Source organism: the organism of the source record quoted next, assembly GCF_019968985.1.
Source record: "MAG: Porospora cf. gigantea B chromosome Unknown PgB_NODE_142_length_34352_cov_116.861, whole genome shotgun sequence".
In the NCBI taxonomy this organism is placed as follows: Eukaryota; Apicomplexa; class Conoidasida; order Eugregarinorida; family Porosporidae; genus Porospora; species Porospora cf. gigantea B.
Genome location: NW_027178676.1, coordinates 1 through 23,844, shown reverse-complemented (window position 1 = coordinate 23,844; position 23,844 = coordinate 1). Strand labels below are relative to the sequence as shown.

Here is a 23,844-nt window from a genome sequence, read left to right as displayed (position 1 = left end):
GCCTAGTGAAACCACAACCAACTGTTACATAGACAGCGGGGAAAGAAAGCTGTAAAAACTCTTCTCGCGTTCAGAATAGGAAGAGTCGACATCAAAAAATCAACTTGCCACGTCGATTTTGCCCTGATTCTCTCAAACCCAGTTATGAACCATGAATTGAATCATGCTTTTTGAATTATTGGATTGTTATACCTCAGATGCACCATGAAAAAATAGGATTGTTTGATTCATTATGTTTTTGAATTTTAGCGTTCTTGCAGTGTCAGCTCTCGCTCAAATGGCCCGGGATCCGTTATACCTCGGATGCAAGCGAGCTGGCGACTTTCATCTTCCCGGCGCTCGACTTATGGCCACCGTTCGTGAAGCTGACGCCATTGACGTCTGGACCCTGGCGTTTCACCACGGCAAGCTGTGCCAAGGCGAGGTCGGCGTAAAGAAAGGTACCGACAGCGGGGAGCCCGCGTGGTTGCTGGGATGCCTAGGAACACAGATGGAGGGAACGGAGTGGCCGCTGATCCCTGATGGACCTGTAAGGGGCGACGATCCCAGCATGTGCGTGGCTGGGGTGGATCCCTGTCCTGTGTCGATTCCCTTTCATTTTCGCCCTTCACATCTGCTCATGGCCGAGTGTGGGGGTCCTGATTGGGCCGTCGTTGCGAGAGATGCCTTTATGGATGAATCTCACGCAGTTGATGGGTTGCATTGCGCCGATAGCATCACACGAGGAACAGCCGGAGACGATTGTTTGAGACCGCGCTACCCCAACACGCCTTTGCCGGCGGTGGCCTCTTGCATCAGTATTTTTGACGTACCCGTCACCATTCATGTCGGCCCCTCCAAAAGCGTCTGGGCGTCCGTGCTCTACTCCAGATCTGCAGACTTGTGGGAATACTGCGGCAAGCCAGCCTCGTTGGCGGTCAAACCATCAGAACACACGGCAGACCAGTACGACATGGGGTGCACGGACTTCACACTACCACCTGTTATTGTATATGCTGCAGAGCCTGCAGTTCCCGACAACTTCGGTGGGTTCCCTAGGATACTTCAAGCGACTCAGTGCACAGGAACCTGTCCCGTCTATTCCAATTATTTTATCGACGCAGATGTATTCAAAGATGCTAAATGCGGTGGACCAGATCTCAGTTTCATTGATAATAAAGCTATCTGGAACAGTCACGCGGGCCATCACAATGTCGATTGTTTCAGAGCTCTGAGCAGCGGGAACGAGGAGGCGACTCATAGGTGGTGCGGAGCGATTAGCACTACTACCAGTACTACTACCAGCACTAGTACCAGTACTACTACCAGTACTACTACCAGTACTTTTACCAGCACATCCACCAGCACACAAGCTGGCACAGAGCAAGGTGATCCGCTGACATCTACCCCTTGTCTGTTTTGCATCTCCTTGGAGCCGACGTCATCCAACTACGCCACCGTGAGCTCGCCGATCTCGTTCTGGACCGTGCTGGGAGCCGCACTCGCTCCATTCATATTCGTCGTTACCGCGATCATCTACGTTTGCCTTGAGGGATACGATGTGCCTTCGGATGCGTCAGCGGATGCGTCAGCGGACGCGTCAGCGGATGCGTCAGATGGCGCATTTGACCCTGATGGTATCGAAAGGCAAGGTTCCCAGTTGATATCTCGGATTCAACTTCCGCGTGGAGATACCCCCGACGAACCGTTCGATCCTGGAAGGATGGTATATGACCCTGCCACAGTTAATCTGCTGATCCGCAATTCGTACTCACGACCTGAGACATAACAACAACACAGAAGGAACTGTTGAAGAGCAGGAATAATTCCAAAAAATAATAACGTTGGTGCTGATATCGTGATATTTGGTGACATGAATCTTTTCGCTGACTGGTTCCAAATTGGACTTCAAGACACTGAGGACTCCGGATCTGATACCCCAGGCGCCCCTCATGAGAGTCCTTCCAGAATCATTGTGGTGGACGCTCTGAGGCGATACCACCTTATCCCAGAGACGGGAAAATTCTCTGCTGGACAATTTTTCGAAAGTGCTGTATCGTGCGACCCGGTTCAGTGTGACGCTGCCCAGGCTAACTCCTTGCTAACCACTCTCGGACAGTGCATGTGGCAATCACGGAAAGATGGTTCCAACCACCTGCAATCTGGAGAGAAATTTGTGTAGAGTCTCATCAGATAATCTCTAGCTCTGTAGTCATAGATTCTTTTGACTGGGTTCCAGTTGCAGCCTGGAGGCTTACATGTACAGTTCCTGGAGCTCCTTCTCATCTCCTGTGGAAGGACGGCGATCGTCGTCTGTCGAGCCTATAATCAGGCAGGTGTCTTCCGCAGAACCAATCACAATCATCGCGAAACTCGTCTCTGACTCGAGGGACATGGTAGAAAGTCCACTTCCTTCTGATTTGGAGCCCGAAGAGACTGCGGATGCTCGAGACTCGAGTGATACGGTAAGCGGACCGCTTCAAAGCCTGATGATAAGACATAATGAGCTCAGTAATCTGCAGGTCCGGCCGCACTCCGCCCGCAGTCCCAAGCAGAGCGAACCCTCTGAGCCAGATTCGGCCTCAGGCGACGTTGAAAACCCTTACCGCAAAATTGGAATCCACGTTAGTCGAATGAGTGCTCCCCAGAGATTGGAGCTGTTTAAGCGCTCCCCTGAAGAAATATTGAAAATCAGAAGGATAGTAAAGAAAATCCAACGTACGAGGATGCACGCCTGGGCTTGCAAGAAGGTGCCGCAACGTATTAACGTATTTCTTACAATATTTATTATTCTGATATTCTGCAGAATGTCGGAGGATTCGGGACGCGCTCCCGCTACCTGCAACTCCGAGGATTCATTCTGAGCTACCAGCAGGCCCCAGATGATCCCTCTCCGAAGGAGCTCAATCTGGCTGAGTAGGTGTCTACTTCTGAAATGATTCACTCTTCATCAGAGATGAATACGACTTGACTCGAATTGACAACGGCTTCGTTCTCAGCGAGCGAGTCCTGCGCGACCACAGCTTTACGATCACGGACAGCCCACCGCCAGCACTGCCCGGTTTCGAGGGTCAGGATAAGAGCGGAGAGTGGTGGACTGCCCGTCTCCGAGCTATTGTCGATTGCGGTAGGCTTGTCAGACAGCTAGGCGGCCATGCTACAGGTTACCAACGAATAGGCGCTTTCTCTCGAAGCGTGATTTCGAGAAGCTTTGAAGATGCCGAGAAACTTCTTGCATGAGCCAGGCTTCATTGGAGCGGATCTCCCGACCTCACGACATGACGTGGCCGCCTACCTGGAGAAGCGTCACCTATCCACATCTCGCGGGCAATCTCGGAGACCGTTGTTGTTTAGGCAGAACTCCGCTGACTGGGATGGCAGTGACACTGCCTTATCCACGACTGCGCGCCTGCCGTTCTCGTCTAGTGTCAACACTAATCGCAGACTTGGAATGTGGGCCCACGAGGGTCCTAAACTGGGTACAACCATTTGGTCACTCAGCCTAGTGGTCATGTGATTCGTGACAACCACCGCCAGGTCATACCTAGCGGCCAAGTGGAGAAGGGATTTAGCGATGGAGCTTAGCGCTGCGTTCCGCTCCGCAATCTGAGACTTGAGGGCTTGCCTACAATATTCACACCCAGGTTCTCTTACCGAAACGGAAAGGCAATGGAGTCGATCACCACAAGCTTCACCAGCGGATGTACACGGATGTAATGGCCCAGGCCTCCCACAGCCGCCAATAGTTCGACGTGATCGAACACTCGTATTACCTGAATGTCTGGAAGATTTATGAGTGATGGGATTTATGGCTGCCGTACGTCTTAAAATGGTTTCGTAGTCCCAGTGTTCCTGGTCGCCTCCTCGCCTCTTAACGTGCTCGCTCATGGCCGTTGCCATCATGGCAGTTCTCTCAGCTGAAAACGAACCTTCAGTGTCGATGAACAACGCGTGCCCTCCAATACCTTTCTGAGTTGTTCGTCATGAGCCCTCACCACTCATACCGGATGGCACTTGCACAGTCACCGCCAGCTGCATACACAGCTGCGACTTGCCAGTGCCTGGGAGACCACAGATCTCCGTTATGCCGGCGCCAACTGGGATGCCACCATCGAGGATGCTGTCAACGTCCATAGAGAACGTGATAATTCGTTTGGTGTTCACAGGTCTATGCTCCGCAAGAGATGCGCACCCTTTAAGGGCGTCAATCAGCGCGGCACTCATTTGGCTTTACATAAATCAGTCGCGAATGTAAGTCTCCAAGAGAAGTCAGCAAGGGCACAATACGTTTCATCCTGAAGTCTCCACCCTAAAGATCCACATTTTACATTAAGCAAGAAGAGGATTATGGGGGATGTAACTCCGTTTTGTCCTACAAAATGCTGAATATCGTGGGAGTGTCAGAGCCGACTATGAGCAATCAGGTAAGAGAACATGACTGTAGGAGGGAGGAGACGTGATGATCACTTTTACCGGATACTGTGACGGTTAGCAATTTGCGACTGATTCAAGAAGCCCTTTGATATCATCTTCTCTGATAGTTTCCAGGCTTCCTCTGAAATCGTCTGGGCCGTTGTGAAGAACCACAATAGGTTCCGCATGAAGCGTGGCAACTTCCTCCTGAACAAGGATCCCTTCGCTTTCGGCAAGTTGGACAAGACTGCTTGTACCTTCACTGGTGCTGAGGTCGGTGTCACCCTCAACAAGGGCAACAAAATCCGTCTCTTGACCAACACTATCTCTCCCACAGGTGCTCCCGTAAGGAAGACTGCCCCGCTGGATTGCAGCCGAGGTGTTGCTCTTAACGTCGTGAACGCCAGTCCTCTTAATAAGATGTTGCTCTACAAGAAGTTCAACAAATGCCTTAGCACCAAGAAGGTTCAGAAGAAGAAGTGATCATCTGATGAGAGAATGCTCATAGTCATAACATCCCACATGGAGTCAGCAGTGTAATTCTATTTGCATGGGCGAGTTCGTTACTGTTCAAATTGGTCGAACTGGAAACGACATTGGCTCGCTCTTCTGGAGGACTTTGTCAGTTGAGCTCCACGAAACCATTCCCAGAGACCGGAGGGTTTTCCCTAGCTGTATAACACGGAATCCCTACCGAAAATTCTTTCACTTGAATCTCAAGTACCCCTACGCTAGATCGGTGCTGGTCGACTGCGAGGCCTGGTCGCTCGTCCATAGCTTGGAGCATCGTTGTCTCAGAGGACCCGTGTGGGGCAAAAGCTGCCAGGACAACTGCATGACCGCTTATCAGCAGGATTTCGTCCCTGTGGTCGACGCTGTCCGGCTGGAGTTGGAGTCTGCGGAGCGGGCGGAGGTCAGGCTACCAATCTCTCTTTCTTTTTTTTTTCTTGCTTTAACAGTCTGCAGGTAATGCTACCCGTGTTTTCTCTGTCCGAGGGGTTCGCCTCCGGCGTGAGCTCGCGGCTGATTGAGTCGTTTTCCAACGAGAGAATATGCTGCTTGGCGGGCTTCTCCGAAAACCACTCCGTCGTGGCACCGTACAATTGGTAAGATGTCCTGACCAGCGATCAATTAATGATCAATCCTTACAAAGTCTTTTTAATCTAATTAATTTGTAAAAAATGCTGGTCACCTCGTTTTAGTCTGTTTTCTCTGTCTCGAATTATCGACGAAAGTACTCCAACCATTCTTGTCAGTGGCAGTGCATGCGGTAGAGATTCCTAAGGTTCGATATACAGACCGCGATCCTCATCGCTGGTCGCTGGGACCGCTTTTGAAGCGTAACCTCTCAGTCAGCCTGCCAGCCTCAGCGCTCCTGGAGCTAACTGCGTGAGCCTACAACCTGGGCGGCCAAGTAACTTTTCCCCAGCGGTGACAGGCGACCTCTGAAGTCAAATTCAACTTTCAAGAGCGTTGTTCAAGCGACAGCGTTGAAACGTGAGACCGGTGGTCTCCACTCATCAAGACTCCAGCTTATTGACATGCTCCATGGCGCACCTGGATTCAGGTCGACCGGCTGTAGCTCTTGTTAGATTGGTTGCGAGAGGTCTCGCTTCCCTCTTAGGCCCAGACATGCACGTGGTGAGGAGACTCAAGCCCTTCCATACAGCTGCCTGATGTGTCCTCCCTGGCCATCCGCGTGCCTTGTCTGACTCGCCACCTGCTGGAGAAATCTCGACAACTGATGGACAGGGCGCGCCACGGGCTGATATCAGTGACTCCTTGTGAGGGTCTCAACACTGTGGTGTGGTTAAAGTCCGGCGCTGAGTGTCGCGAGGCCATCAGCTCGTCTCTAGTGGATGCTCGAAAACTTTGGAGGTCGAGAGCCTTCTTGCACTGGTTCGTTCAGGAAGGATGGGAGCCCGATGATATCGAGAAGGCGTTTGGAGTTCTGGCAGACTACTTGGATGGCTGAATTTAACACTGCATGCGTATCACAACAGCGTTTGCGAACGGGCAACTACCAGTTTCAAAAACCACTCACAGCAACGATACCGCTTCCGCATCCTTGGCATCCTTCTGCTCTAGAGGCTCTGCCGTCTTCAGAGGCAGCGGCTTTCCAACGGCCAACGCGAGATTCCGTCTGCCGGCAAGAGACAGGGGCGTCGTTGTCATGAACTCGCTGATAGGTTTGTCAAAGACCACGGAGAGGGAGTTGTACTCGAAAAGTGGCACCTTGCATGAGGGAGGTGCTGGGGTGGAGGAATCGTTGATGAACAGGAGGTTCCGGAGCGTGTTGGTGGACGTTTCTAGGAAGCGGTGGAGGTAGAGGGCTCGGTCACGCACAGGGAATGGGGTGTTCTCTCCGTTGAGGATCTCTTCGAGAAGCAGACCTAGACCGGGCTGCATTTCAGGAGCGCGGACCAAGAAAATCTTGGTGGTGGCGCCAAGAAGGGCGAGTGTCACTGGTGTGGAGTGCCACACATCCACACGATCGCAGTACAATTCAATTGCCGACTCCACCCAGTAGGGGGCGGAGGCGAATTCCGCGGGGTGGGATCCAAGGAGAGTGAGAAACGCTACCAACGCTTTCTCACAAGTGACTTTCCCAATCGCTCCGCGAGCGAAGCTTGAGTTAACCACCAACGAGATCAACGACATTCGGCTCAGCGCGGCGGTGCACAGTACTTGCAACGCTTCTGTTGCGAGAGTGGGTATTCCGCTGTCCAGCAGGTCGGAGAGCCGGCTCCAAACAGCATCTTGACATGAGGGTGCTTGGGTGGCTACATGCCCCAGGGCAGCCACGATCATACGTTGGACTTCTGGGCGTTTCTCGGCGATTGCGGAGTCGTAAAGCTCCCGTGTCAAGTCGGTGCCTGACTTCTCAGTTACGATCAGAGGAAGGATGTCCAATTTGACCCGTTTCAGGGATGACGAGTCCGAATGGCGTAAGTAAAAGGTCTGAAAATCGTCCGCAAAAGATCGGGCAGCTTCCTCGCCTCCGCGGATTAACAGGTAGCGTAAGTGCAAGAGGATACAATAAGCCTCCTCATCAGAGGAGGTGACGCTGAGCCCCAGGAAAGGGCTCCGCATGCGCTCGATAATCTGCTGGAGCTTGTCCTCTCCGGCCAAGCAGAGGAAGGCCTTGCTGGTGGCGACCACCACTGCTGGACTGTTGGTCTGCATGTTGTCCTCGAGCGCGTTCATGATGTCCCACGGTTCCTGCGAGTCTTCGGGGACGTAGTTGGCCAGGAAATCAAGAATGACACACTGCTGCCAACATTCCGCCTGGCTAATATTGCGTACAAAGTGATGTGCCATGGAGCGAGGCATCACGAATTGTCCTCCACTCACTTCGTTCAGCGCCTGCAGTGCCGCCACGCCGACCTGCACATTTCGATCGTACGTACGCTCAGTCAGCAGCTCCTGGAAGTCCCCAGGCAGGCCAGATATCAAGGCGTGGAGCTTTACGCATCCCATACAGGCAGCCTTCCTGACGATTGGTGACGCGTCCCTGAGACCCTGCTTCAGAGACGGTTCCAGATACTCCCTAATCATGGGCAGCTTCAACGAAGACAATGATCGCAGCGCAAGACCCCTGATGGAGGGGCAGACATCCTGACTGTCCTTGGTCAACGTGTTGACCGTGAGAAGAGACAGCTCTGGGTGGACCTCCGCGTGCGTGGTGATGACCAAGTAGATCATCTTCTTTGTGACGATGTCCGTGGTGGCGCAGGCCAGCACGACTTCTGTGAACACCTTGGAGACGTCCATGCCTACGGTCATGCAGACCACCACGCGCTTCATTGTTTCTCGCAACTTGTCCGGGTCGCTCTTGGCGGCCAGCCGTTGGAGGGTCTGTTTCAGTTCGTTGACCTCACCGCGTTGAGTGTCAACGAAGAACTGCGGCGGCGGCCTTGAGGTTCCATCCGGTCGTGGCTTCATTCAACCACCAGATTTCGGCGATTTTCCGTTCGACGCCCCCGGGCTGCCCTAGGCCGCCCCCTCAGTCTGCCGAGTCGATCAAGGGGTTTGGCGAATAAAAGTCGCTTTGTGGAGTAATCTCGCTTAGGGTAGTTTTGATCTCGCTACAGAGTAGTTTTCGATGACACGGGGTGCTTCACAGTCACGATGTCTCTCACTTTTCTGCCCGCCTGGTCTGTTCCGGTGATCAGTAGTCGCCAGGAAGTCTTAGGTCCCAATTCCACGTAGCGGTCATTGATTTTGACCACGTTTTCTGCAGGCAGCTGGTGCCATGACGTGTTGCCCGCCGAGTGCACCTTCCGAATCTGCAGCGAGCCCTGCACCTGTATCTTGGCAATGGGGGCCAGGTCACCCGTGCTGGAGTGCAAGCGCGACAGCGTCTCGCTCACACTGGAGAGGACCCGATGGAGTGTTGACTTTGACGCAGGGTCAGAGAAGTCCAAACCTGATGAAGATGTCAACATGATTTGTGCAATACTGCTGTTTAGCGAAGCACTTCAAGCTGGCCAGTATCCACACCAGTGGGGAGGCACTGTCAATGAGGCGGTGGCGGACATGAGCTGATGTCTAGATGTGAAGTCTCTTAGATTTGTCCATATTTACAAAAGATATGTGCTGCTGCTTCAGCGTTCTTTGCTGTTGTGGGAACCAGAAGACAGCTTTTTGTTCGCTGAGCGTGAGGCATGGAGTACGCCTCGCGGGCGTCCTGCATATACTCTGCATCGCGGGGTACTGCGCCTACACATTCGTGGCTTTATCTCAAGCAGCGAACTCCATCGCCAACGCTGTGTACCAGCTCGCACGCGTGGCGTCGGACCAGCTCAACGCTCCTCTGTGTTCAGGCAGCGACTGCCTGAACATCATCAACGCTTTTATCACGAGCAATCTGGTGGTAGTGAAGGTGGACCTGGCGCTGTTCTACGCCTTCTTCTTTTTGTCAGGGATCTGCTTGGTGTCCAGCGGGTTCGGGGGCACGTACGGACTCATTAAGGCGGCGCGGTTCGTCCTCGAGATCAACTGCTCGATTCTTCTTTTAATATTCATTGTGAGTGTTGGGCTGAACCATAATCAGACGCTGGCACTGTTCCACAGCCTTCTGACGCGGGCTGACGACCTGACCTCCACCAGTCGTGCGTCAGGATTGGTGGTAATTCACCAGACGTGCATAGCGCTGATATTCACTATGTTCTGTTATTTCCTTTCAATGGTAACGAGCCTGCAGAAGATCGTAAAAGCTGGGGGAACAGGAACAGAGTTCATGAGTTATCGAGAGTTGCTGGAGGAGTCCCGAGTGGAACAGCAGGGATTCGACGCTGAGGGGACACCACTACTGGTCGTTCCTGTTGATGGCGACCTGGAGCAGGACATTCGCCTGCCAGACTCCTCATTTGGGGTGAACGACGAGAGTCCTTGACTGATAGTTTTTTGTGTGTATCGATGACAACAGAAGGTGACCTGCTGTGCGAGTGGTCAGATAACCTACACCCTAAAAACGCATTTATGGAAGAGATCCGACAACAGCGACATTGGGAGTCGGAGGCACAACATCGCTGCCGCAACGAATGGATTGACAAGTGGGTTCGAGAGCACCCCGACACCCCTGAGAGCCTTCGGCGACTGGCGCTGCTCAGCTCTTGCTTCTACAACATTCACTATTTAGGAAATGAGTACGACGCAGAAATAATGCGAGAGATCATGCCGCCCAAAGACGAGGTTGTCAGTGAAGCATGTTAATGGAGATGGCAGTAATCTTGTAGCTTGGTGGTCAGAATTGCGTTTCAACAGTCTCATAATGTGGAAATCCATTTTAGATGCCCAACGCAACCGCAGGCGTATGTTGTACCCCAGGGCTGCCCTGCGTGTCGTCGAAGTGTGTCTCGTTCCTGCCGACGACGCTAGTGAATACCATTTCGTCCAATGATAACCAGGAATGCTCTCACATTCGCACATTGTCGCTTCTCCACGCCATGTCCCTTGGGATGTTCCTTCCTAGAGGATCCGTGCACACATCGTTGAAGGGCTTCGAGAACTGGTTGGTGCCTCATTCGCTGTTCCCTGTTGCCGTGCGTTTTCTATCGCCTTCATTCATAACCCTGCTTCCAGCTCCCCCAAAGCGTCTTCGACGATCTTCGTAGGGTGACGCATGACTTCCAGGAGCTCTATGACCGGCTCGCCTGCGAGACGACCCTCCTTCACTCAATGGTCGCACCTGCGGCCAAATCTGACCCGTTTCTCCAGCGACTGTTGATGATATCAGAGAGGGTATACGGACCGGGAGGCCGAAATCTAAAGCAGGACAACCGTCTTTGCATTACCCGCAGCGATTATCTTGTTGGAGTCGACGGTCCCCGCCAAGTCGAGATGAACCTGATCGCCTGCAGCTTGCACCACCTGTCAGGCAAGGTAGTGGAGCTGCACAAATCCAACATGCAACGGCTGACATTGAGCTCCTACGGCTGCTGTCAAGACGGATGCTGTCCCGATACATGCAAGTGTCTGTCCCCAGACAATCACCAGACCACTGATGGCCAACAAACCCTTCAGCGTCATCTACAGGCGGCACATGAAATGTATCGACCGGCGCCTGGCAATTTGACCGGTATCTTGGCGGTGGGCGACTTGAGCGGGACCAATCACATTGACCAAACTAGCAACCTTCCGGCTGATCTCAGCTTGTATCTTAGCCCTTCTCAACTAAAAGAGACGTTCTTACGGGGGGACCTCTTTCTTCAGGAGGACCGGCTGATTTTGAAACGACACAACTGCTGCTGTTGTACGGATCATCACCACAACTTTGAGGTGTCAGTGGTGTACTTCAGATCGGGTTACGCTGAAGATGCCGACACTGATACCACATGGTGGGACATTCGCGAGACAATAGAGAGGTCGCGAGCGTTCAAGTGCCCGTCTGTCCCCCAACAGCTCACCGGATCCAAGAGCGTGCAGTCCCTGCTGGCCCAAGACGACATCCTGCGGGCTCTTGGAATGGTGGGTGAAATCGCGATTGTCACCCAGTCTGATGACGCTGTCCACCGTATTATGGCGGTGACCGCGCTGCAGGCGGATCCCACACTCAACAGCTCAATCGTAGAGAAGGCGTTGGCGTTTCCCGAGAATTTTGTCCTCAAACCTTGCAAAGAAGGTGGCGGAAACAACTTATTCGGTGAAGGTGGGTGTCGCGAGTTCATTTGCACTCAGACATCCCTCCAATGTTGGTTGAAATCTTGAAGAACTCCTCCGAAGGCAGCGACTGGGTGCTCATGGAACGCGTTGAGGCGTCTGCCGAAACCACTGTCTTGGTCGAGATTCGTGCCGGCCAACCTTTGTACTACGGGCAACCTGTACAGAACGAAATCGGAATGTACGGATGTGTTCTGGTGTGAGTGCAATTGGGGTAATCCACCAGACACGAAGGCACCTGCGTGCAAAACGTCTCAGAAGGGTATCTCTGCCGAATGAAGCCTCCTACCAGCAATGAAGGTGGAATGTGCGCTGGTAGCGGCTTCCTTGGTTCTCTTGTGACTTACTAGTCGACTAAACTGTTTTTGTGGCTTGGTACCACGAACATTACAGGCTACTTCGTTAGAACATTGACATTGCAGGCTACTTCGTTAGAACATTGACATTGCAGGCTACTTCGTTAGAACATTACAGGCTACTTCGTTAAAGCATTACACGCTACTTCGTTAAAGCATTACAGGTTTAAAGATTGCAAATCATTTCCCGCATCTAAGGCCCTGGCAAGGACGGGGCCGATCAGTCGTGCTGCGGCAGGGCCACGTTGGGAGCCAGTCAGGCAGGCTGGGAAGCGTGGGAAGGCCAGGGAAAGTAGGTAATGGACTCAAAGTGGGCAACGGAGCCAAAGTACCGCCGTTGCCACTAGGAATGGTGGGTAATGGACTCAAAGTGGGCAACGGAGCCAAAGTACCGCCGTTGCCACTAGGAATGGTGGGTAATGGACTCAAAGTGGGCAACGGAGCCAAAGTACCGCCGTTGCCACTAGGAATGGTGGGTAATGGACTCAAAGTGGGCAACGGAGCCAAAGTACCGCCGTTGCCACTAGGAATGGTAGGTAATGGACTCAAAGTGGGCAACGGAGCCAAAGTACCGCCGTTGCCACTAGGAATGGTAGGTAATGGACTCAAAGTGGGCAACGGAGCCAAAGTACCCGGCTGGGAAGGTCCGCAGTCCGCAGTGCGCCGCCGCACTTTGTTCACGAAGCACCACTTCTTTCCGGAATAGTGAAAGTTGGATTCGAACACACGATTAATGCTCATCAAAAGTCTACAGCGATGATTACGCTGATCCCAGGAGAAGCCCTTGCACCCCCTTCTTCTAACACATGTTTTCCAGCACGTCTGTGCTGATGAGGTCCGAATCACCGAGAGGTCACGGCCGTCGTAGCCCTGTCGGTGCACACAAGGGCTGCATTAGAAGCGTCGTCGAGACTCACTGATCAAGTACACCGGGATGAGCGCAGCGCATGTCAACGGAAATGTAGCGGTGGTCCGGAACTGCTTGAACGGGGGAGCCGAAAAGCCCGCACCGTCGCCTGGCAGGATCCCACGTGACGTACTGGCATTTGCGTGACCGTCGACAGCTGTCCACGCAAGCGTCCACACTATACACGTTCTCTAAACGGCCAGCGTCGCAGAAGTGTTTATTACGGCACACAGACCTGTAGCCAATACCCCTCTGCAAGCAGCCAGCGGGACCCTGAGCGCACCAGACCGCCACAGCCAACGCCGCACTAAGCAGTTTCATCATCGATATGCGATTAAAAGCGAATCCTACAGCCTGCGTGGGGCTTATCGAAGACAACATGGTTCTCTTTGTCTGCTGTTTTCTGTCTAATGATGCGTGGCCTAGCCGAAAATCAGATCGCTGTGTCCCCCTTGTGTTAGCACGCGCAGGATGCCTCTATCACCCTTGTGTTTTGGTTTATGACTGACAAAACAGTGTTCGTGAACAAATACACAAGTTTTGAGTGTTGTGATGCTGTCACACGCACCATCTGATGTGACAGGAAGCAACCCTCTCATCATGTGTGCAAGTGGCTTTGCTGCCTCCAATATCTCTGCACCAGCATATCCGGGAATGTCGTGGGAAATGCGAAGTGGAAGTGCTGCTCTCGTAGGCGCCGAAGGCTGCGAATACGCACAGCTACTGTTTCCACACGGGGAGACGAAACCCAAGATAAGCGGTGCAGTGTATGCCTCACGAGATGAACCTGATAGTAGCCCTTACGCCACCATAACCGGAGAACTTGTCCAAAACGCTGCTCCAACGGTATGCACACCGAGACCCAACACCGTGGAGCCCTACAGCGCATTCAAGCCATTGGAAGTCGTTATTGGCTCAGACGATGAAGATGATGACTTTGTCACTGTAGAGTGGAGGTCCAATTGCCAGTTGAAGCGGTTTTCGCATGGGAAGAGCACTATTCGGAAGCCAACAATATCTGCTGTTGGAAAAGCTTGTTCTCCCAGTCCACCGCCCCATGCAGACCAAACCGAAGTCATTAACGGTGAAGTACAGTCTTCATCGAACTCGTCGAGGCTGAATAGCGCCGCACAGAACGTAGCGCATCTGCAACGCCAGAAGGAGCAAATGGAGTTCCAACTGGCACACCAAATGAAGAAATCGGTCCTCCTTCGTTCCAGAAAGGAGATCAAGGACATTAAAAGTCGTTTGAACTGGGTCAATGTCAAGTTGAATGTCGCACTCAAGGAGCTCGCTCGTTGCCCCGTAGGGGACGGAACGTCTGTGAATGTTGCTGCTGTGCTGGAGCAGAATCAGCATGGGAATGAAGGTCAGCACAAACTGGAAACCACATCGACAGACATGGGAAAGATCCTCAAGTTCGTAAGATCGTTTTCCCGTTCCACTTCCGAATAATTCTCTACTGTTCTCTGCTCTTCATTTGTTGTTCACAAGAGTGCTGTGTGCGAGTTGAATTTTAGTTTCGCCATGAACGGGAGACAAGAGGAGCACCTGGCTTGCGGTTTGGTGAGGGGGATTCGTGCACGGGAATTCGACCCTCTCAGTCTTCGGTCTCGTCCGCCACTTCGAGACAGCATTTGTCAACCCTGTGTTGGGAGCGTGCATCTGATTAAAAGAGAGAAGCTGCAGCTACAGTCCGAGTTGAAACACCTCAGGCTCGAGACGGCAGCCAAAGATGAGCAGCTCCGCAACAGCCAAAAGAAATATCAGGCGTTATCAGCTCAGAACGCCTTGGTGCGGAAAGAGATGCAAGGACAACCAGACGACCGCCTGGCCAATTTGCTGATTGACCGGCTGGTCATGCTCGTGAATATCGTCACGAAGGACCCCCAGATCCTAGGAGTCGAATTGATGCCAGAGTTCTTGTTACTGCTAGACCGCCTTCCTTTTTTGGACAGCAGGCTTCTACAAGCAGGGCGCGAGATCAAGCAGGTGCTGGGAGATCCCAGCTGGGCGGTGGCACGGCGCCTACGCGGTCTTGAGGCGGAGGCCCCCGCGTCCAGCAAGCAGGAGATGGACGCACTCTCCTCACTGGTGGAGTTCGACAGCCCATATGACCTCAAGGTCATTGCTTGTATCTCGGGTGATCCGCTGTGGATCGGTCTACGAGATAAGTGGCTTTACATTCCTTTGGATCTGCGTTTTCAGGCAGCGGCCACGCTTGACAGATCCTGGCTGTCTTATCGATCTCTCTGGTGCAGAAGCCCGGCGGATCTTCGGTGGGTTGCTGTCTTCATGAACGACAAGCGATGGCTGCATAACGGCTTAATATGGCACAACATACCCCTCCAAAAACGCATGAAGGCACTATGTGCCAAGGATCCCCTACTTCTGAATCCCGAGAATGTGGACCTCATTCAGGCAGCAATTGAAGAAAGCCGCAAAGACGTAGACTGCTGCTGCCGAGCTGAAGTCCACGGCTTTGTGTGCACGCAGTGCCCTTTGCATTGTCATGTGAGCATGGACCCGGAGACCCATCCTGAAATCGTCAGGCTGCGAAATGAGCTGAAGGCATTGATTAGCGAGACTATGAAGGAGCGAACGAGCGCAGAGGCTCTGAGCGAGCAGTACCGACTGCAAATCGAAGAGCTCTCCGCGAAGAGTACGCTTCTGGACAGCGGCCTTCAGGACCTTTCTTCACGCAAGTATCAGATTGCACTGGAGTTCGAGGAGTTTCAACGAAAACTGCGCAACCAGCGGGACGGTGTCATGGACGAGATTCAGTCCAGGGAGCGCAGAAGACTTGCGGACATCGAGCGCCTTGAAGCGGACAAGAGGGCTGAGTGGGAGGCGTTGAGGAAGCAGTTGCAGGAAGAGCTGGACAGTCTGCGACGTGAGGAGCTGGAGGCTTTGGCCAGCGAAAGAGCAAAGCAACTTCAGGAAATAGAAGCGAAGCGAAGCAGAGAGTTGCAATCGTTAAAAGAAGCAAAGGAGGGTCAGTTGGCAGATTTGGAGCGCCTTAAGGACGAGTTCGTTAAGCAGCTCGAAGGGGACAGGGAGAAGATGGAGCGAGATGTAGAGGCTCTAAAAGCGGAAACGGAACGCACCCTGTCTGCATCCAGACAAAAACTACAGGAAGCGGAAGATGAGGCCCAGAGGAAACATGCTCAGGCAGAGGATGAGAGGGCTGCAAAGGAGGCGGAAATCCTCGCGAGGCAGCGCGAGGCCGTGGAGTCGATGAAGAATGCGGAAGAGGAAGCCAGGAAGCGACTGGAGGACGCCAGGAGGCTTGCCGAGGAAGCGTTGATGGCAGCTAAGACCGACCGTGTAAAGACGGATGCTGCACGAATCGACATTTTGAAGGAATCCGCCGAGTTGAATCGACAACAAGCAGCTGACGTCTCGCTGGAAAGCGAGAAAACTCCCGCACAGTCCCCACAGCAACTGGAGCCGCCGAAACCTCGAGCTCACGGCATACTCGGCCGGATTCAGGAGTCTTCTCACGAGTTGATTCAGCCACGACCCACTGCAGATCAGATGGCGAATGTCGCCACTACTGCTGGAGTAGTGGCTGGGAAAGCCACCCAGGAGACACCAAAAACAGCCCTCAAGAAAATTAAGAAACCCCAAGGTTCGCAATGAGTAAAGGGAAAAGTTTCTCGCAGTGTGTTAACGGTGTGCCTCCAGTGTGCGCTTGAATACTTCCATACCTTCCACACTCCTTATAACTGGGCTATCAAGATACCTCAGCAGCGTAGAGATGAACAAGCGCATTTCTTGTTGCTGCATATCAGGTGTGGCAGCAACGACCTCACTGGTCCGGATCAGGTGTTGGTTGCTGGTCGAGTCGAAACAGATCATCTCGCGAGATCCGGGAACCGTACAGTAGCCACAGTTGTGTAGAGCGATCAAGGTGTGGTAGAGTCGACGAAACGTAAACGGCGACATAATGATGGTGGAGGATGACGGTGGCGGCATCAAGGCGGAGTGGGCTCCTCCAATCAGTTGGATGGACATCTCGGGAAACGACTCGAACAATTGACTGACGGGAATCGGTTGCTTGTCGCAGATTGTCTCTTGCAAAACCGACCCATAGGGCAATGCGTAGTCCTCATCAGGTGCTGTCCCCAGTGAATATTCATCATCCACGGCAGGTGCTCTGGCAGGTGCTGTCCCCAGTGAATATTCATCAACCACGGCAGGTGCTCTGGCAGGTGCTGTCCCCACTGAATATTCAAACTCAGTCGGTAATGAATCCATGTCCAAAACATTTTCATGAGTCGTCTTAGAGATGGTGGGGTTGCCGACCCAGTTCCTCGCCGTAGGTGAAGCCGCAGTGTCCGGACTGCCGATCCCTGACATGAAGCCTGATATCCTCATACCTAACTTTCTGGAACCCTGCCTCAACTGCCGACTAGACCTCCCCACAGCCGAGCTACCGAGGTTCTCATCACCGCTCCTGACGGTCGATGTTGCCGATGGATAACCAGGCGAATCCTCGCTCTCATCGCAGCTTGGCCGAAACTTGTACAATGTATACTTGAAGTCAAACAGGTCAATCAACGCTCGAAGGAAGCGGCGCTGGTCCTGTTGAGACCAATGGTCGCAGCCGAAGATAGGTCGGGGGTGCGTCCCCAAAACGGCTGCGAAGACGTTAACAGGGGCAATGGATCTCACCGACGCTATTCGATAAACAATCCAGAGAGCTGTCAAACGTTCGCTTCGCAATCCTATCATCCTTCGCTTCCGCTATGCGTCGGATTTCGTGCAACGACAAATCGCCAAGCATGAGTTGCAAAGTCTTACGAGTTGCCGGGTCAAGTACGCTAATTAAATCCGCTGAAATATGAATTAATATGTATTAATATACCTATGTATTATTAATTTACGTTACATTAAAGCTCACCTCCAATATCTGTCTTGATGTTGTCGAAATCCCTATTGGAGAAATCGTCACCAATGATGCCTCGAAGGAGCAGCTCCCGAATTTTTTGAGATACCTCTTTGAGAAACTCAGGCGAGCACACGGTGAAGAGTCTATTGAAGTCGCTGACCTTCTGAAACGACTTGTCCTGTTTGCTGTTTGGACGAGCATCGTCAATACAGCAGGAGATGTTGATTCCAGCGTAGTTGCAAAGGGCCAGTCCCAGCATCCACTGGTCCGTGAGCTGAGCAGTAGCACTCGAATTGTGAGTGGAGTTCTCGAATCCGTGAAGGGTCAGCAGCTTTCCGAACTCTGTCGTATCCGCGCCGAGATTATCGATGGAGATCCCCCCGTGCACCCAACCCCGTTGGTGAAGCTGGTGTAAGGCGCAAGCTACCGTCTCTAGGTGTATCGGTGTGATAGCGGCAAGGCATCTCGGGAGGCCCTTGTTGTGAGACACCAGATATGTTCCGTTGGCTGAGTCGTAGGCATAAGGCAGGCTGAGGGATGCCCTAATCGCTGGCGTCGACGGAGCGGCGTCGCTGACGCCGCTGATCCAGTCGCCGTTGTTGGTCTTGTGTCGAACTACTGTAGAGCGATCTTCTTCACAGAAGAGGAAATCGACAACCTCATCAGACCTAACCGCCTGGTTTTTGCCTCCGGAAGCTTGGCGAAGTCTATCTGCGAGAGAAAGTTTTCGTCCAGGAAGTTTTTGTCCACGGGAATTAACAACTCCGGAGACTGGCTGTTGGAGGAGCAATGCAGATGCCTTTTTCATAGATGGGGGCCTAGCGGGCGCATCACTAACTTCGGAGGACGCAATTGCGGTCGGCATGAACGAAGCGGTGACGACGTGTAGCGCCGTCGAGTTCGTTGTTACGCATTTGGAAAGCATGACGTAGAAAAACTAATAATTATTTGCACGCGTACTGTGTGCTGGACGTCGGTCGTCATCGAAAATTTTAGTTGGCCCAGAACCCCAATCGTCGCATTACCACGAATATCAAGTGCTGTGATTCGTATCCAGGCTGATAGAGGAATGTTTCTGCCGGAGTGTCGTAGATTATAAAAACGTAGACCGTGCCGATCAAACTCAGCAGGGTGACCAATGAGGAGAGCAGAGCCGAGTAAACCCAAAACAGCTGCGACGTGTGCGAAGTTGAAAAAGTGCACTGTTCTTGCGACACAGAACACGCCCCATCGGGAATGATGGCAGCGTCATATTCGAAGCACATCTCCTGGGGGCGGCTGTACTGGACTTGGTAATACCAGAACTCTAGCTTCGCTTGGAAATCTGGACTGCTGCACTGTTTCATTTTGTCAGAGTTGGGGTCGCAAGTGGAAAAGTAGGCCCGACAATTCTCAACGGCTACGGCGCCTGCTTCATTGTAGGATTCACGGCATCTGTTGTTCAAGAAACCCAGGTCGTACGTTCTTTGAAAAATCAGCATGATGCCGAGTCCTCCTGAGAGGCTGACTGCCATAATGAGCGCGAGGACAATGGCCCATGGTATGTACTTGATCATGCATCCAATATACCTCCCCACACGTCCTGTGTGCATTATCTCCGGTTGGGTGATATTAACGAACTTGTTCATTAGGAGGTAACACAACAGACTGTTGAAAGCCATCACGGCGGTAGAGGCAGTGACTGCTGTTGTGAGGCTGGACAGAACCGAGATGTCCTGATAGTTGCAGCTAATTACGTTGCGTTTCGACACTCACCTGTGGTCTGTGAAGGACGATGGGTCGATCAAAATTGTGGCCAGGCACATCACAACTATTGCCATCGACAACATCGTAATAGTCTTCGTTAACAGGATGTAGCGCCACATGTATGGTCGTGCATTCCAGCCAAAGCGGAGATTACGGACAGGGTTCCACATAAAGATTCAGTAATCAGAATTATTCAAGCCGTTCAGCTTCACACTCAGGTCTCCACAGCTCTACGGCAGAGTCGGCTACGGATCCTGCGAGGAGCCATTGGGCTCGAGGACCCCAGCCCACTCTGCAAGGGTTGGATCCGAGGTGAATCTCGTTGACTTCAGATAGGAGGTGCTTTGTTTCGTAGTTGTAGATTTTAACGATACCTTCAGCCGCGGAAGCGGCCAAGTATTGCCCACTGTAGTCGAAGCTGACGCCGGAGATCGGTTGTCCCAGCGCCAGGCTCTGCACGACACTGCTTTTGCGGAGGTCCCAGATCTTAACATTGCCAGCGACGTCACCCGAAGCGAGGTAGTACCCATTTTGGTTGAAGTCCAGATCCGCCACTGCAGCTTCCGCTTCTAGCTTGGCTTTGCATACCGCCTCCCGGATATCCCATATGTCCAAAGTGCCTCCCTGGCTGGCTGCCCCGAATATCACCCCGTCAGGATGGACCTGCACCCGGTTGCAGTTGAATCCCAGGCCTTTGTAAACCTTGTACAACGCGCCGCTGTCCAGATCATGTATGGACATCGTCCGATCCGTGGCGCTGCTCAGCAGGAGCGAGCCGAGCGTATGCAGATCTAGGGACAGTATTTCACCGGTGTGGGTACGGAGGACATGGCTCGATTTGAAGGACATTTTCCCCATCTGAGTTTTCCTGCCGGACCAGACGCGAATCGTCCTATCTGCGGATCCGGTGGCCACGATAGGCAGCTTTGAGTGCACCACCACCTCTGACGCTGCTCTGGTGTGTCCGATAAGTGAGGCGATTACCTGTCGTTCATTGAGGTCGAAGAGCGTCGCAGATCCATCTCTCCCGCTTGACACAGATACTGGCGAGGCTGAGATGCTCTCGTTCAGAACCACCTTCACGCCGGTCACTCCGCAAACACTGGCAGCTGCCTGGTGGGTTTGGAACCGCCCACCGCTTTCGATCTTGGCCCATTTGGACCGCGGACAGACGTCTTGTAGGCCACGGCTACGCCGAGATTGAGTTAGCTTCACGGAGGCGGCCTCTATCTCTTGGAGGAACGTCTCAGGCAAACCCTGCTCACTGGGAGTGAACCCCGTGTTCTTCAGAGAAGCTACTTCTTGCTGCAGGGCGGCAGACTGTGCCTGCAACGCATCCTTCTCGCGTTGCAGTCGAGCGATTACTCGGCATGCCGCCTCATGTTGGTAGAGTGACTGTGAGAGCTGGCTGCGAATTTGATCCAGGTGCTGCCGTAGAACGAATGTTTCCTGCATAAGAGTGTCCCACTCATTCTGGAGCAGGCCCAGGAGCCCTCCGACTGAGGCTGCTTTCGGAGGCCTCGGTCTGACAACGGGGTCGACGTTTACAGCTATGGCGTCTGCGAGGTCTATGGGGTCACCCGTAGACGGGCAAAGCCCGTTATTTTCCTCCAGATACTGCCTTAGTAGTCGTTTTTCGTAGATCAGGCCTGTTCTGGGAACCAAAACGGGTTCCTCGGGACACTCGCCACTGATACTGCAGACGAGCGACATAAATCGTCAATTCTTCTGAGTCAAAACAGACATCAGTGCATGTTACTCATGTACGTTAAGTCCACCCATTAAACACTCAGTCCATCAGCACCTCAACGCGTGCCTCTGCAGCGATGTCGTCAGACCTGGACCGCTTATAGACAAGCCTGATGAGTTGTTCACCATCCTGAGGCTCCTCCTCCAGGTCGAAACGGAAGACACGGGTACCGGGGGCACCCTTCATCTTCGTAACTTCTTTGATATAGCTTCGACTTATCAACTTAACTTGGTTCGTCGTTGAAACTCTCCAGTCGTACCCCGTTGTGATGTTGCTCTCAAGCGAGATTTCGAGAGAGTCCCCAACGACGGGGTTGTGAACGGTTAGAACCCCACCAGAACTAGGGAATGTCAACTGGAAATCGGCAGGCTCGGCGTTTTTGGCCAATGCGACAGAAAATAGCAGTGACAGAAGACGCATTTAGATTCAGAGATTATGCAATTTATCGTACGAAGCCCACGTCCTTGTTAAACTGCAGGTGACATTCATCCAGAATAGAATGCCGCTGGCAGGCACATGAAATAAGCAAACACTCCAGCACATAAGGCGAGCGTGGTGATCTGGGACATTCTTGGCAAAGACGCGAAGTCGCTTCCCCGAGCTACATTTCGAATAACAGCTATCGCCGCTGAGCACCCCAACACGAACGCGAGAAGATTACGAAGCCAGCCGAGGGGGAACGCCGCCACGAGCGCGAAGGGGATCGTCCAGACCATAGCGTAGCCAGTGATACCGAGGAATGTAGATAGGCTGGGCACTGGAGTAGATTCAGCAGAGTCGTTCTGGTGATTGACGAGCACGCCAACTAAATATGCGGCCACCGAAGTGAATCCCCAGAAACAGAACACCATAACGTGCGACAGCACCTCCGTGCGGAAGAGCGCCGCGGCTATGTGATCATTGAGGTACCGGTTTATGTTGCTGCAGAAGAATAGGAGGATGGAGGCCGTTTCACATAGCCAGAAAGGCCCCCAGAGATCAGGTTTCTCATACATGGGTGTGGTGCTCTCCTTCATCACGTAAGGAAGAGCGGACACTAGAACGCGTTGCGATACCTCAGTTGTTGTGGTGTCAAAAAGACTAGCTACCCAGGAAACGTCCCAGAAGTAGAAGAGCTGCATGCCTTCCGGTCCTTTCACTAACCTTAATTGGGGTTGGCGGGGCAATGCTTCCCCCGAGCGCCTTTGGCATCTCAGTAGGCTTCCCCACTGCCTCTGGAGCAGGCATGTCAGACATATCGTCCGGCTTGGTCCATTGCGTCGCGTCAGTGAAGTGGTTGTGGTAATACGGCTTGCCCTCAGCCGTGTAGTAGGCGGTCCACTGCGACATCCGAGAAAATATATATTGCTTTCTCACAGAGAAATGTGGTGGTGGAATTGGCCATATCCCCTGGAGTTCACCTTCGAAGCCAAATGTTTCCATTCGAAGTTCTTTACTTGTCACTGTTGATATCAATTCTCTCCGACGTAGGGTGGGCCCAAGACCAACCTCCGTTGGTCGGCGAACCTTCAGCTCTTACGAATGACTGCTACAATGATGAGATTGCTCTCACGCAGCCTCCGTTGTCGCTTTTACTGGGAGTTACGTCATATGTTTCCTGTCAGGAGATATGTCAAGTGATCAGCAAATGCCACGCATTCCAATTCACCAAGGAGAGCTCAACGTGTTATCTGCACGAGAATCCCAACGGTCCGTCGACAACGGCACACGGCAACGTGTCAGGTCCCAAGTGGTGTCCTTGCGAACAGGATAATCGTTTCGTAGGTGGTACCCTTCTGGAATATGGGATGAGCGCCACCTTTAAGGTGTGCAGGGAGACATGTCAAACGATGGAGAAGTGTCTTTACTGGTCATTCGTTGCTGCAGATAGACAATGCTGGCTGTTCTCGAACAGGACGAGCATGGACAAGGTTGAAGGAGCCACGTCTGGAGCTCAGTACTGCGGATCACAGTGTATGATACATGGTAAGGCTGTATCCCTGGAGGACGGGACTGTCCGGAAGGCCCTTCTCAACATCTCGGCCTATGAATGCGAGGAGTCATGCCAGAAAGATGCTGATTGCGATTTGTTTTATTTTAGATGGTACACTGGGCTCTGCGTCTTTCTATCGGGGAAGCCGGAGATGTTCGACTTCCCTGGCGTTAGTATAGGAAATTCGGATTGCAAGAAGAATGTCTGCCTCCTGATCGACCCATCCCAGTGTTACGGCTACTGTCCCTGCGAGGTACCAATCACAACGTCGACCACAACTGATGGCACCGCCTTGAGGCCGGAACCCTTTGACTCGGCAGTGGTGGCTTGTGTGTTGCTCGTTGGAATGGTCGCCTTCGTCACTGGAGTTCTCGTGCTCAGACGAAGAGAAAGCGCGTTTGACTGATTGGGGGGTGTTATGTAGCACTATGAAGCTTTTGTGACATGAGATGCTGTACTCATGTATTATGAATTGGGACGTTTACAGTATTAATTGTTGAAAATAACAATAGCATTTATTTGCGGAAATGGTTTCACTCGTAACTCGCCCTGCCCCAGCGTTCACTGCCGAAGCTGTTATGCCCAACGGCACCTTCAAGCAAGTCTCGCTCAGTGACTACAAGGGCAAGCATGTGGTGCTTTTCTTCTGGCCTTTCGACTTCA

General features: G+C 52.7%; 22 protein-coding genes across 31 annotated transcripts; 13 read left to right on the top strand and 9 right to left on the bottom strand.

Annotated features, from left to right (window-relative positions):
* Positions 1-232: 232 nt before the first annotated feature.
* Positions 233-1,768, top strand: KVP17_002401 (uncharacterized protein; the record flags this gene model as incomplete). Of its 2 annotated transcripts, none has more annotated exons than XM_068518622.1 (1): positions 233-1,768. In XM_068518622.1, the coding sequence occupies one exon, from the start codon at positions 233-235 to the stop codon at positions 1,766-1,768; it is 1,536 nt and encodes a 511-aa protein (XP_068378642.1). The 2 variants fall into 2 exon arrangements, with proteins under 2 accessions (XP_068378642.1, XP_068378641.1); XM_068518621.1 differs by having other exon boundaries at positions 278-1,768.
* Positions 1,769-1,852: 84 nt separating this feature from the next.
* KVP17_002376 (uncharacterized protein) lies at positions 1,853-2,161 on the top strand (the record flags this gene model as incomplete). Its single annotated transcript, XM_068518587.1, has 1 exon — positions 1,853-2,161. One exon carries the CDS (start codon positions 1,853-1,855, stop codon positions 2,159-2,161), a length of 309 nt encoding a protein of 102 aa, XP_068378607.1.
* A 76-nt stretch (positions 2,162-2,237) lies between these two features.
* On the top strand, positions 2,238-2,899 carry KVP17_002378 (uncharacterized protein; the record flags this gene model as incomplete). The annotated part of the gene is made up of 2 exons (XM_068518589.1): positions 2,238-2,729; positions 2,786-2,899. 2 exons carry the CDS (start codon positions 2,238-2,240, stop codon positions 2,897-2,899), a joined length of 606 nt encoding a protein of 201 aa, XP_068378609.1.
* Positions 2,900-3,196: 297 nt separating this feature from the next.
* On the top strand, positions 3,197-3,496 carry KVP17_002404 (uncharacterized protein; the record flags this gene model as incomplete). The annotated part of the gene is made up of 1 exon (XM_068518625.1): positions 3,197-3,496. The coding sequence occupies one exon, from the start codon at positions 3,197-3,199 to the stop codon at positions 3,494-3,496; it is 300 nt and encodes a 99-aa protein (XP_068378645.1).
* On the bottom strand, positions 3,286-4,203 carry KVP17_002388 (uncharacterized protein; the record flags this gene model as incomplete). Of its 2 annotated transcripts, XM_068518601.1 has the most annotated exons (4): positions 3,286-3,604; positions 3,634-3,760; positions 3,801-3,944; positions 3,975-4,113. In XM_068518601.1, the coding sequence occupies 4 exons, from the start codon at positions 4,111-4,113 to the stop codon at positions 3,286-3,288; spliced, it is 729 nt and encodes a 242-aa protein (XP_068378621.1). The 2 variants fall into 2 exon arrangements, with proteins under 2 accessions (XP_068378621.1, XP_068378622.1); XM_068518602.1 differs by lacking the exons at positions 3,286-3,604; positions 3,634-3,760; positions 3,801-3,944 and having other exon boundaries at positions 3,961-4,203.
* A 375-nt stretch (positions 4,204-4,578) lies between these two features.
* On the top strand, positions 4,579-4,875 carry KVP17_002377 (uncharacterized protein; the record flags this gene model as incomplete). The annotated part of the gene is made up of 1 exon (XM_068518588.1): positions 4,579-4,875. The coding sequence occupies one exon, from the start codon at positions 4,579-4,581 to the stop codon at positions 4,873-4,875; it is 297 nt and encodes a 98-aa protein (XP_068378608.1).
* A 67-nt stretch (positions 4,876-4,942) lies between these two features.
* On the top strand, positions 4,943-5,502 carry KVP17_002391 (uncharacterized protein; the record flags this gene model as incomplete). Its single annotated transcript, XM_068518606.1, has 2 exons — positions 4,943-5,305; positions 5,359-5,502. 2 exons carry the CDS (start codon positions 4,943-4,945, stop codon positions 5,500-5,502), a joined length of 507 nt encoding a protein of 168 aa, XP_068378626.1.
* Positions 5,503-6,024: 522 nt separating this feature from the next.
* Positions 6,025-6,367, top strand: KVP17_002379 (uncharacterized protein; the record flags this gene model as incomplete). 2 transcript variants are annotated; one of them, XM_068518590.1, is made up of 2 exons in its annotated part: positions 6,025-6,033; positions 6,062-6,367. In XM_068518590.1, 2 exons carry the CDS (start codon positions 6,025-6,027, stop codon positions 6,365-6,367), a joined length of 315 nt encoding a protein of 104 aa, XP_068378610.1. The 2 variants fall into 2 exon arrangements, with proteins under 2 accessions (XP_068378610.1, XP_068378611.1); XM_068518591.1 differs by lacking the exon at positions 6,025-6,033 and having other exon boundaries at positions 6,137-6,367.
* Positions 6,368-6,432: 65 nt separating this feature from the next.
* Positions 6,433-8,337, bottom strand: KVP17_002384 (uncharacterized protein; the record flags this gene model as incomplete). Its single annotated transcript, XM_068518597.1, has 1 exon — positions 6,433-8,337. One exon carries the CDS (start codon positions 8,335-8,337, stop codon positions 6,433-6,435), a length of 1,905 nt encoding a protein of 634 aa, XP_068378617.1.
* Positions 8,338-8,480: 143 nt separating this feature from the next.
* Positions 8,481-8,840, bottom strand: KVP17_002380 (uncharacterized protein; the record flags this gene model as incomplete). Its single annotated transcript, XM_068518592.1, has 1 exon — positions 8,481-8,840. One exon carries the CDS (start codon positions 8,838-8,840, stop codon positions 8,481-8,483), a length of 360 nt encoding a protein of 119 aa, XP_068378612.1.
* A 146-nt stretch (positions 8,841-8,986) lies between these two features.
* On the top strand, positions 8,987-9,790 carry KVP17_002397 (uncharacterized protein; the record flags this gene model as incomplete). 2 transcript variants are annotated; one of them, XM_068518613.1, is made up of 2 exons in its annotated part: positions 8,987-9,421; positions 9,449-9,790. In XM_068518613.1, the coding sequence occupies 2 exons, from the start codon at positions 8,987-8,989 to the stop codon at positions 9,788-9,790; spliced, it is 777 nt and encodes a 258-aa protein (XP_068378633.1). The 2 variants fall into 2 exon arrangements, with proteins under 2 accessions (XP_068378633.1, XP_068378634.1); XM_068518614.1 differs by having other exon boundaries at positions 8,987-9,790.
* A 23-nt stretch (positions 9,791-9,813) lies between these two features.
* On the top strand, positions 9,814-10,110 carry KVP17_002386 (uncharacterized protein; the record flags this gene model as incomplete). The annotated part of the gene is made up of 1 exon (XM_068518599.1): positions 9,814-10,110. The coding sequence occupies one exon, from the start codon at positions 9,814-9,816 to the stop codon at positions 10,108-10,110; it is 297 nt and encodes a 98-aa protein (XP_068378619.1).
* A 465-nt stretch (positions 10,111-10,575) lies between these two features.
* On the top strand, positions 10,576-11,906 carry KVP17_002383 (uncharacterized protein; the record flags this gene model as incomplete). Of its 2 annotated transcripts, XM_068518595.1 has the most annotated exons (3): positions 10,576-11,545; positions 11,575-11,755; positions 11,783-11,906. In XM_068518595.1, the coding sequence occupies 3 exons, from the start codon at positions 10,576-10,578 to the stop codon at positions 11,904-11,906; spliced, it is 1,275 nt and encodes a 424-aa protein (XP_068378615.1). The 2 variants fall into 2 exon arrangements, with proteins under 2 accessions (XP_068378615.1, XP_068378616.1); XM_068518596.1 differs by lacking the exon at positions 11,783-11,906 and having other exon boundaries at positions 11,575-11,759.
* Positions 11,907-12,825: 919 nt separating this feature from the next.
* Positions 12,826-13,200, bottom strand: KVP17_002387 (uncharacterized protein; the record flags this gene model as incomplete). Its single annotated transcript, XM_068518600.1, has 1 exon — positions 12,826-13,200. The coding sequence occupies one exon, from the start codon at positions 13,198-13,200 to the stop codon at positions 12,826-12,828; it is 375 nt and encodes a 124-aa protein (XP_068378620.1).
* A 273-nt stretch (positions 13,201-13,473) lies between these two features.
* Positions 13,474-14,274, top strand: KVP17_002402 (uncharacterized protein; the record flags this gene model as incomplete). Its single annotated transcript, XM_068518623.1, has 1 exon — positions 13,474-14,274. The coding sequence occupies one exon, from the start codon at positions 13,474-13,476 to the stop codon at positions 14,272-14,274; it is 801 nt and encodes a 266-aa protein (XP_068378643.1).
* A 72-nt stretch (positions 14,275-14,346) lies between these two features.
* KVP17_002381 (uncharacterized protein) lies at positions 14,347-16,461 on the top strand (the record flags this gene model as incomplete). Its single annotated transcript, XM_068518593.1, has 1 exon — positions 14,347-16,461. The coding sequence occupies one exon, from the start codon at positions 14,347-14,349 to the stop codon at positions 16,459-16,461; it is 2,115 nt and encodes a 704-aa protein (XP_068378613.1).
* Positions 16,462-16,488: 27 nt separating this feature from the next.
* KVP17_002398 (uncharacterized protein) lies at positions 16,489-18,638 on the bottom strand (the record flags this gene model as incomplete). Of its 3 annotated transcripts, XM_068518616.1 has the most annotated exons (3): positions 16,489-17,462; positions 17,497-17,658; positions 17,726-18,638. In XM_068518616.1, the coding sequence occupies 3 exons, from the start codon at positions 18,636-18,638 to the stop codon at positions 16,489-16,491; spliced, it is 2,049 nt and encodes a 682-aa protein (XP_068378636.1). The 3 variants fall into 3 exon arrangements, with proteins under 3 accessions (XP_068378636.1, XP_068378637.1, XP_068378635.1); XM_068518615.1 differs by lacking the exon at positions 16,489-17,462 and having other exon boundaries at positions 17,474-17,658; positions 17,726-18,578; XM_068518617.1 differs by lacking the exons at positions 17,497-17,658; positions 17,726-18,638 and having other exon boundaries at positions 16,489-17,181.
* A 67-nt stretch (positions 18,639-18,705) lies between these two features.
* KVP17_002392 (uncharacterized protein) lies at positions 18,706-19,629 on the bottom strand (the record flags this gene model as incomplete). 2 transcript variants are annotated; one of them, XM_068518607.1, is made up of 2 exons in its annotated part: positions 18,706-19,441; positions 19,469-19,629. In XM_068518607.1, 2 exons carry the CDS (start codon positions 19,627-19,629, stop codon positions 18,706-18,708), a joined length of 897 nt encoding a protein of 298 aa, XP_068378627.1. The 2 variants fall into 2 exon arrangements, with proteins under 2 accessions (XP_068378627.1, XP_068378628.1); XM_068518608.1 differs by lacking the exon at positions 19,469-19,629 and having other exon boundaries at positions 18,706-19,374.
* A 19-nt stretch (positions 19,630-19,648) lies between these two features.
* Positions 19,649-21,172, bottom strand: KVP17_002385 (uncharacterized protein; the record flags this gene model as incomplete). Its single annotated transcript, XM_068518598.1, has 1 exon — positions 19,649-21,172. The coding sequence occupies one exon, from the start codon at positions 21,170-21,172 to the stop codon at positions 19,649-19,651; it is 1,524 nt and encodes a 507-aa protein (XP_068378618.1).
* A 76-nt stretch (positions 21,173-21,248) lies between these two features.
* KVP17_002395 (uncharacterized protein) lies at positions 21,249-21,629 on the bottom strand (the record flags this gene model as incomplete). Its single annotated transcript, XM_068518611.1, has 1 exon — positions 21,249-21,629. The coding sequence occupies one exon, from the start codon at positions 21,627-21,629 to the stop codon at positions 21,249-21,251; it is 381 nt and encodes a 126-aa protein (XP_068378631.1).
* A 65-nt stretch (positions 21,630-21,694) lies between these two features.
* Positions 21,695-22,538, bottom strand: KVP17_002389 (uncharacterized protein; the record flags this gene model as incomplete). Of its 2 annotated transcripts, XM_068518603.1 has the most annotated exons (2): positions 21,695-22,324; positions 22,353-22,538. In XM_068518603.1, 2 exons carry the CDS (start codon positions 22,536-22,538, stop codon positions 21,695-21,697), a joined length of 816 nt encoding a protein of 271 aa, XP_068378623.1. The 2 variants fall into 2 exon arrangements, with proteins under 2 accessions (XP_068378623.1, XP_068378624.1); XM_068518604.1 differs by lacking the exon at positions 22,353-22,538 and having other exon boundaries at positions 21,695-22,330.
* Positions 22,539-22,621: 83 nt separating this feature from the next.
* On the top strand, positions 22,622-23,587 carry KVP17_002393 (uncharacterized protein; the record flags this gene model as incomplete). Its single annotated transcript, XM_068518609.1, has 1 exon — positions 22,622-23,587. One exon carries the CDS (start codon positions 22,622-22,624, stop codon positions 23,585-23,587), a length of 966 nt encoding a protein of 321 aa, XP_068378629.1.
* Between the last annotated feature and the right edge of the window lie 257 nt (positions 23,588-23,844).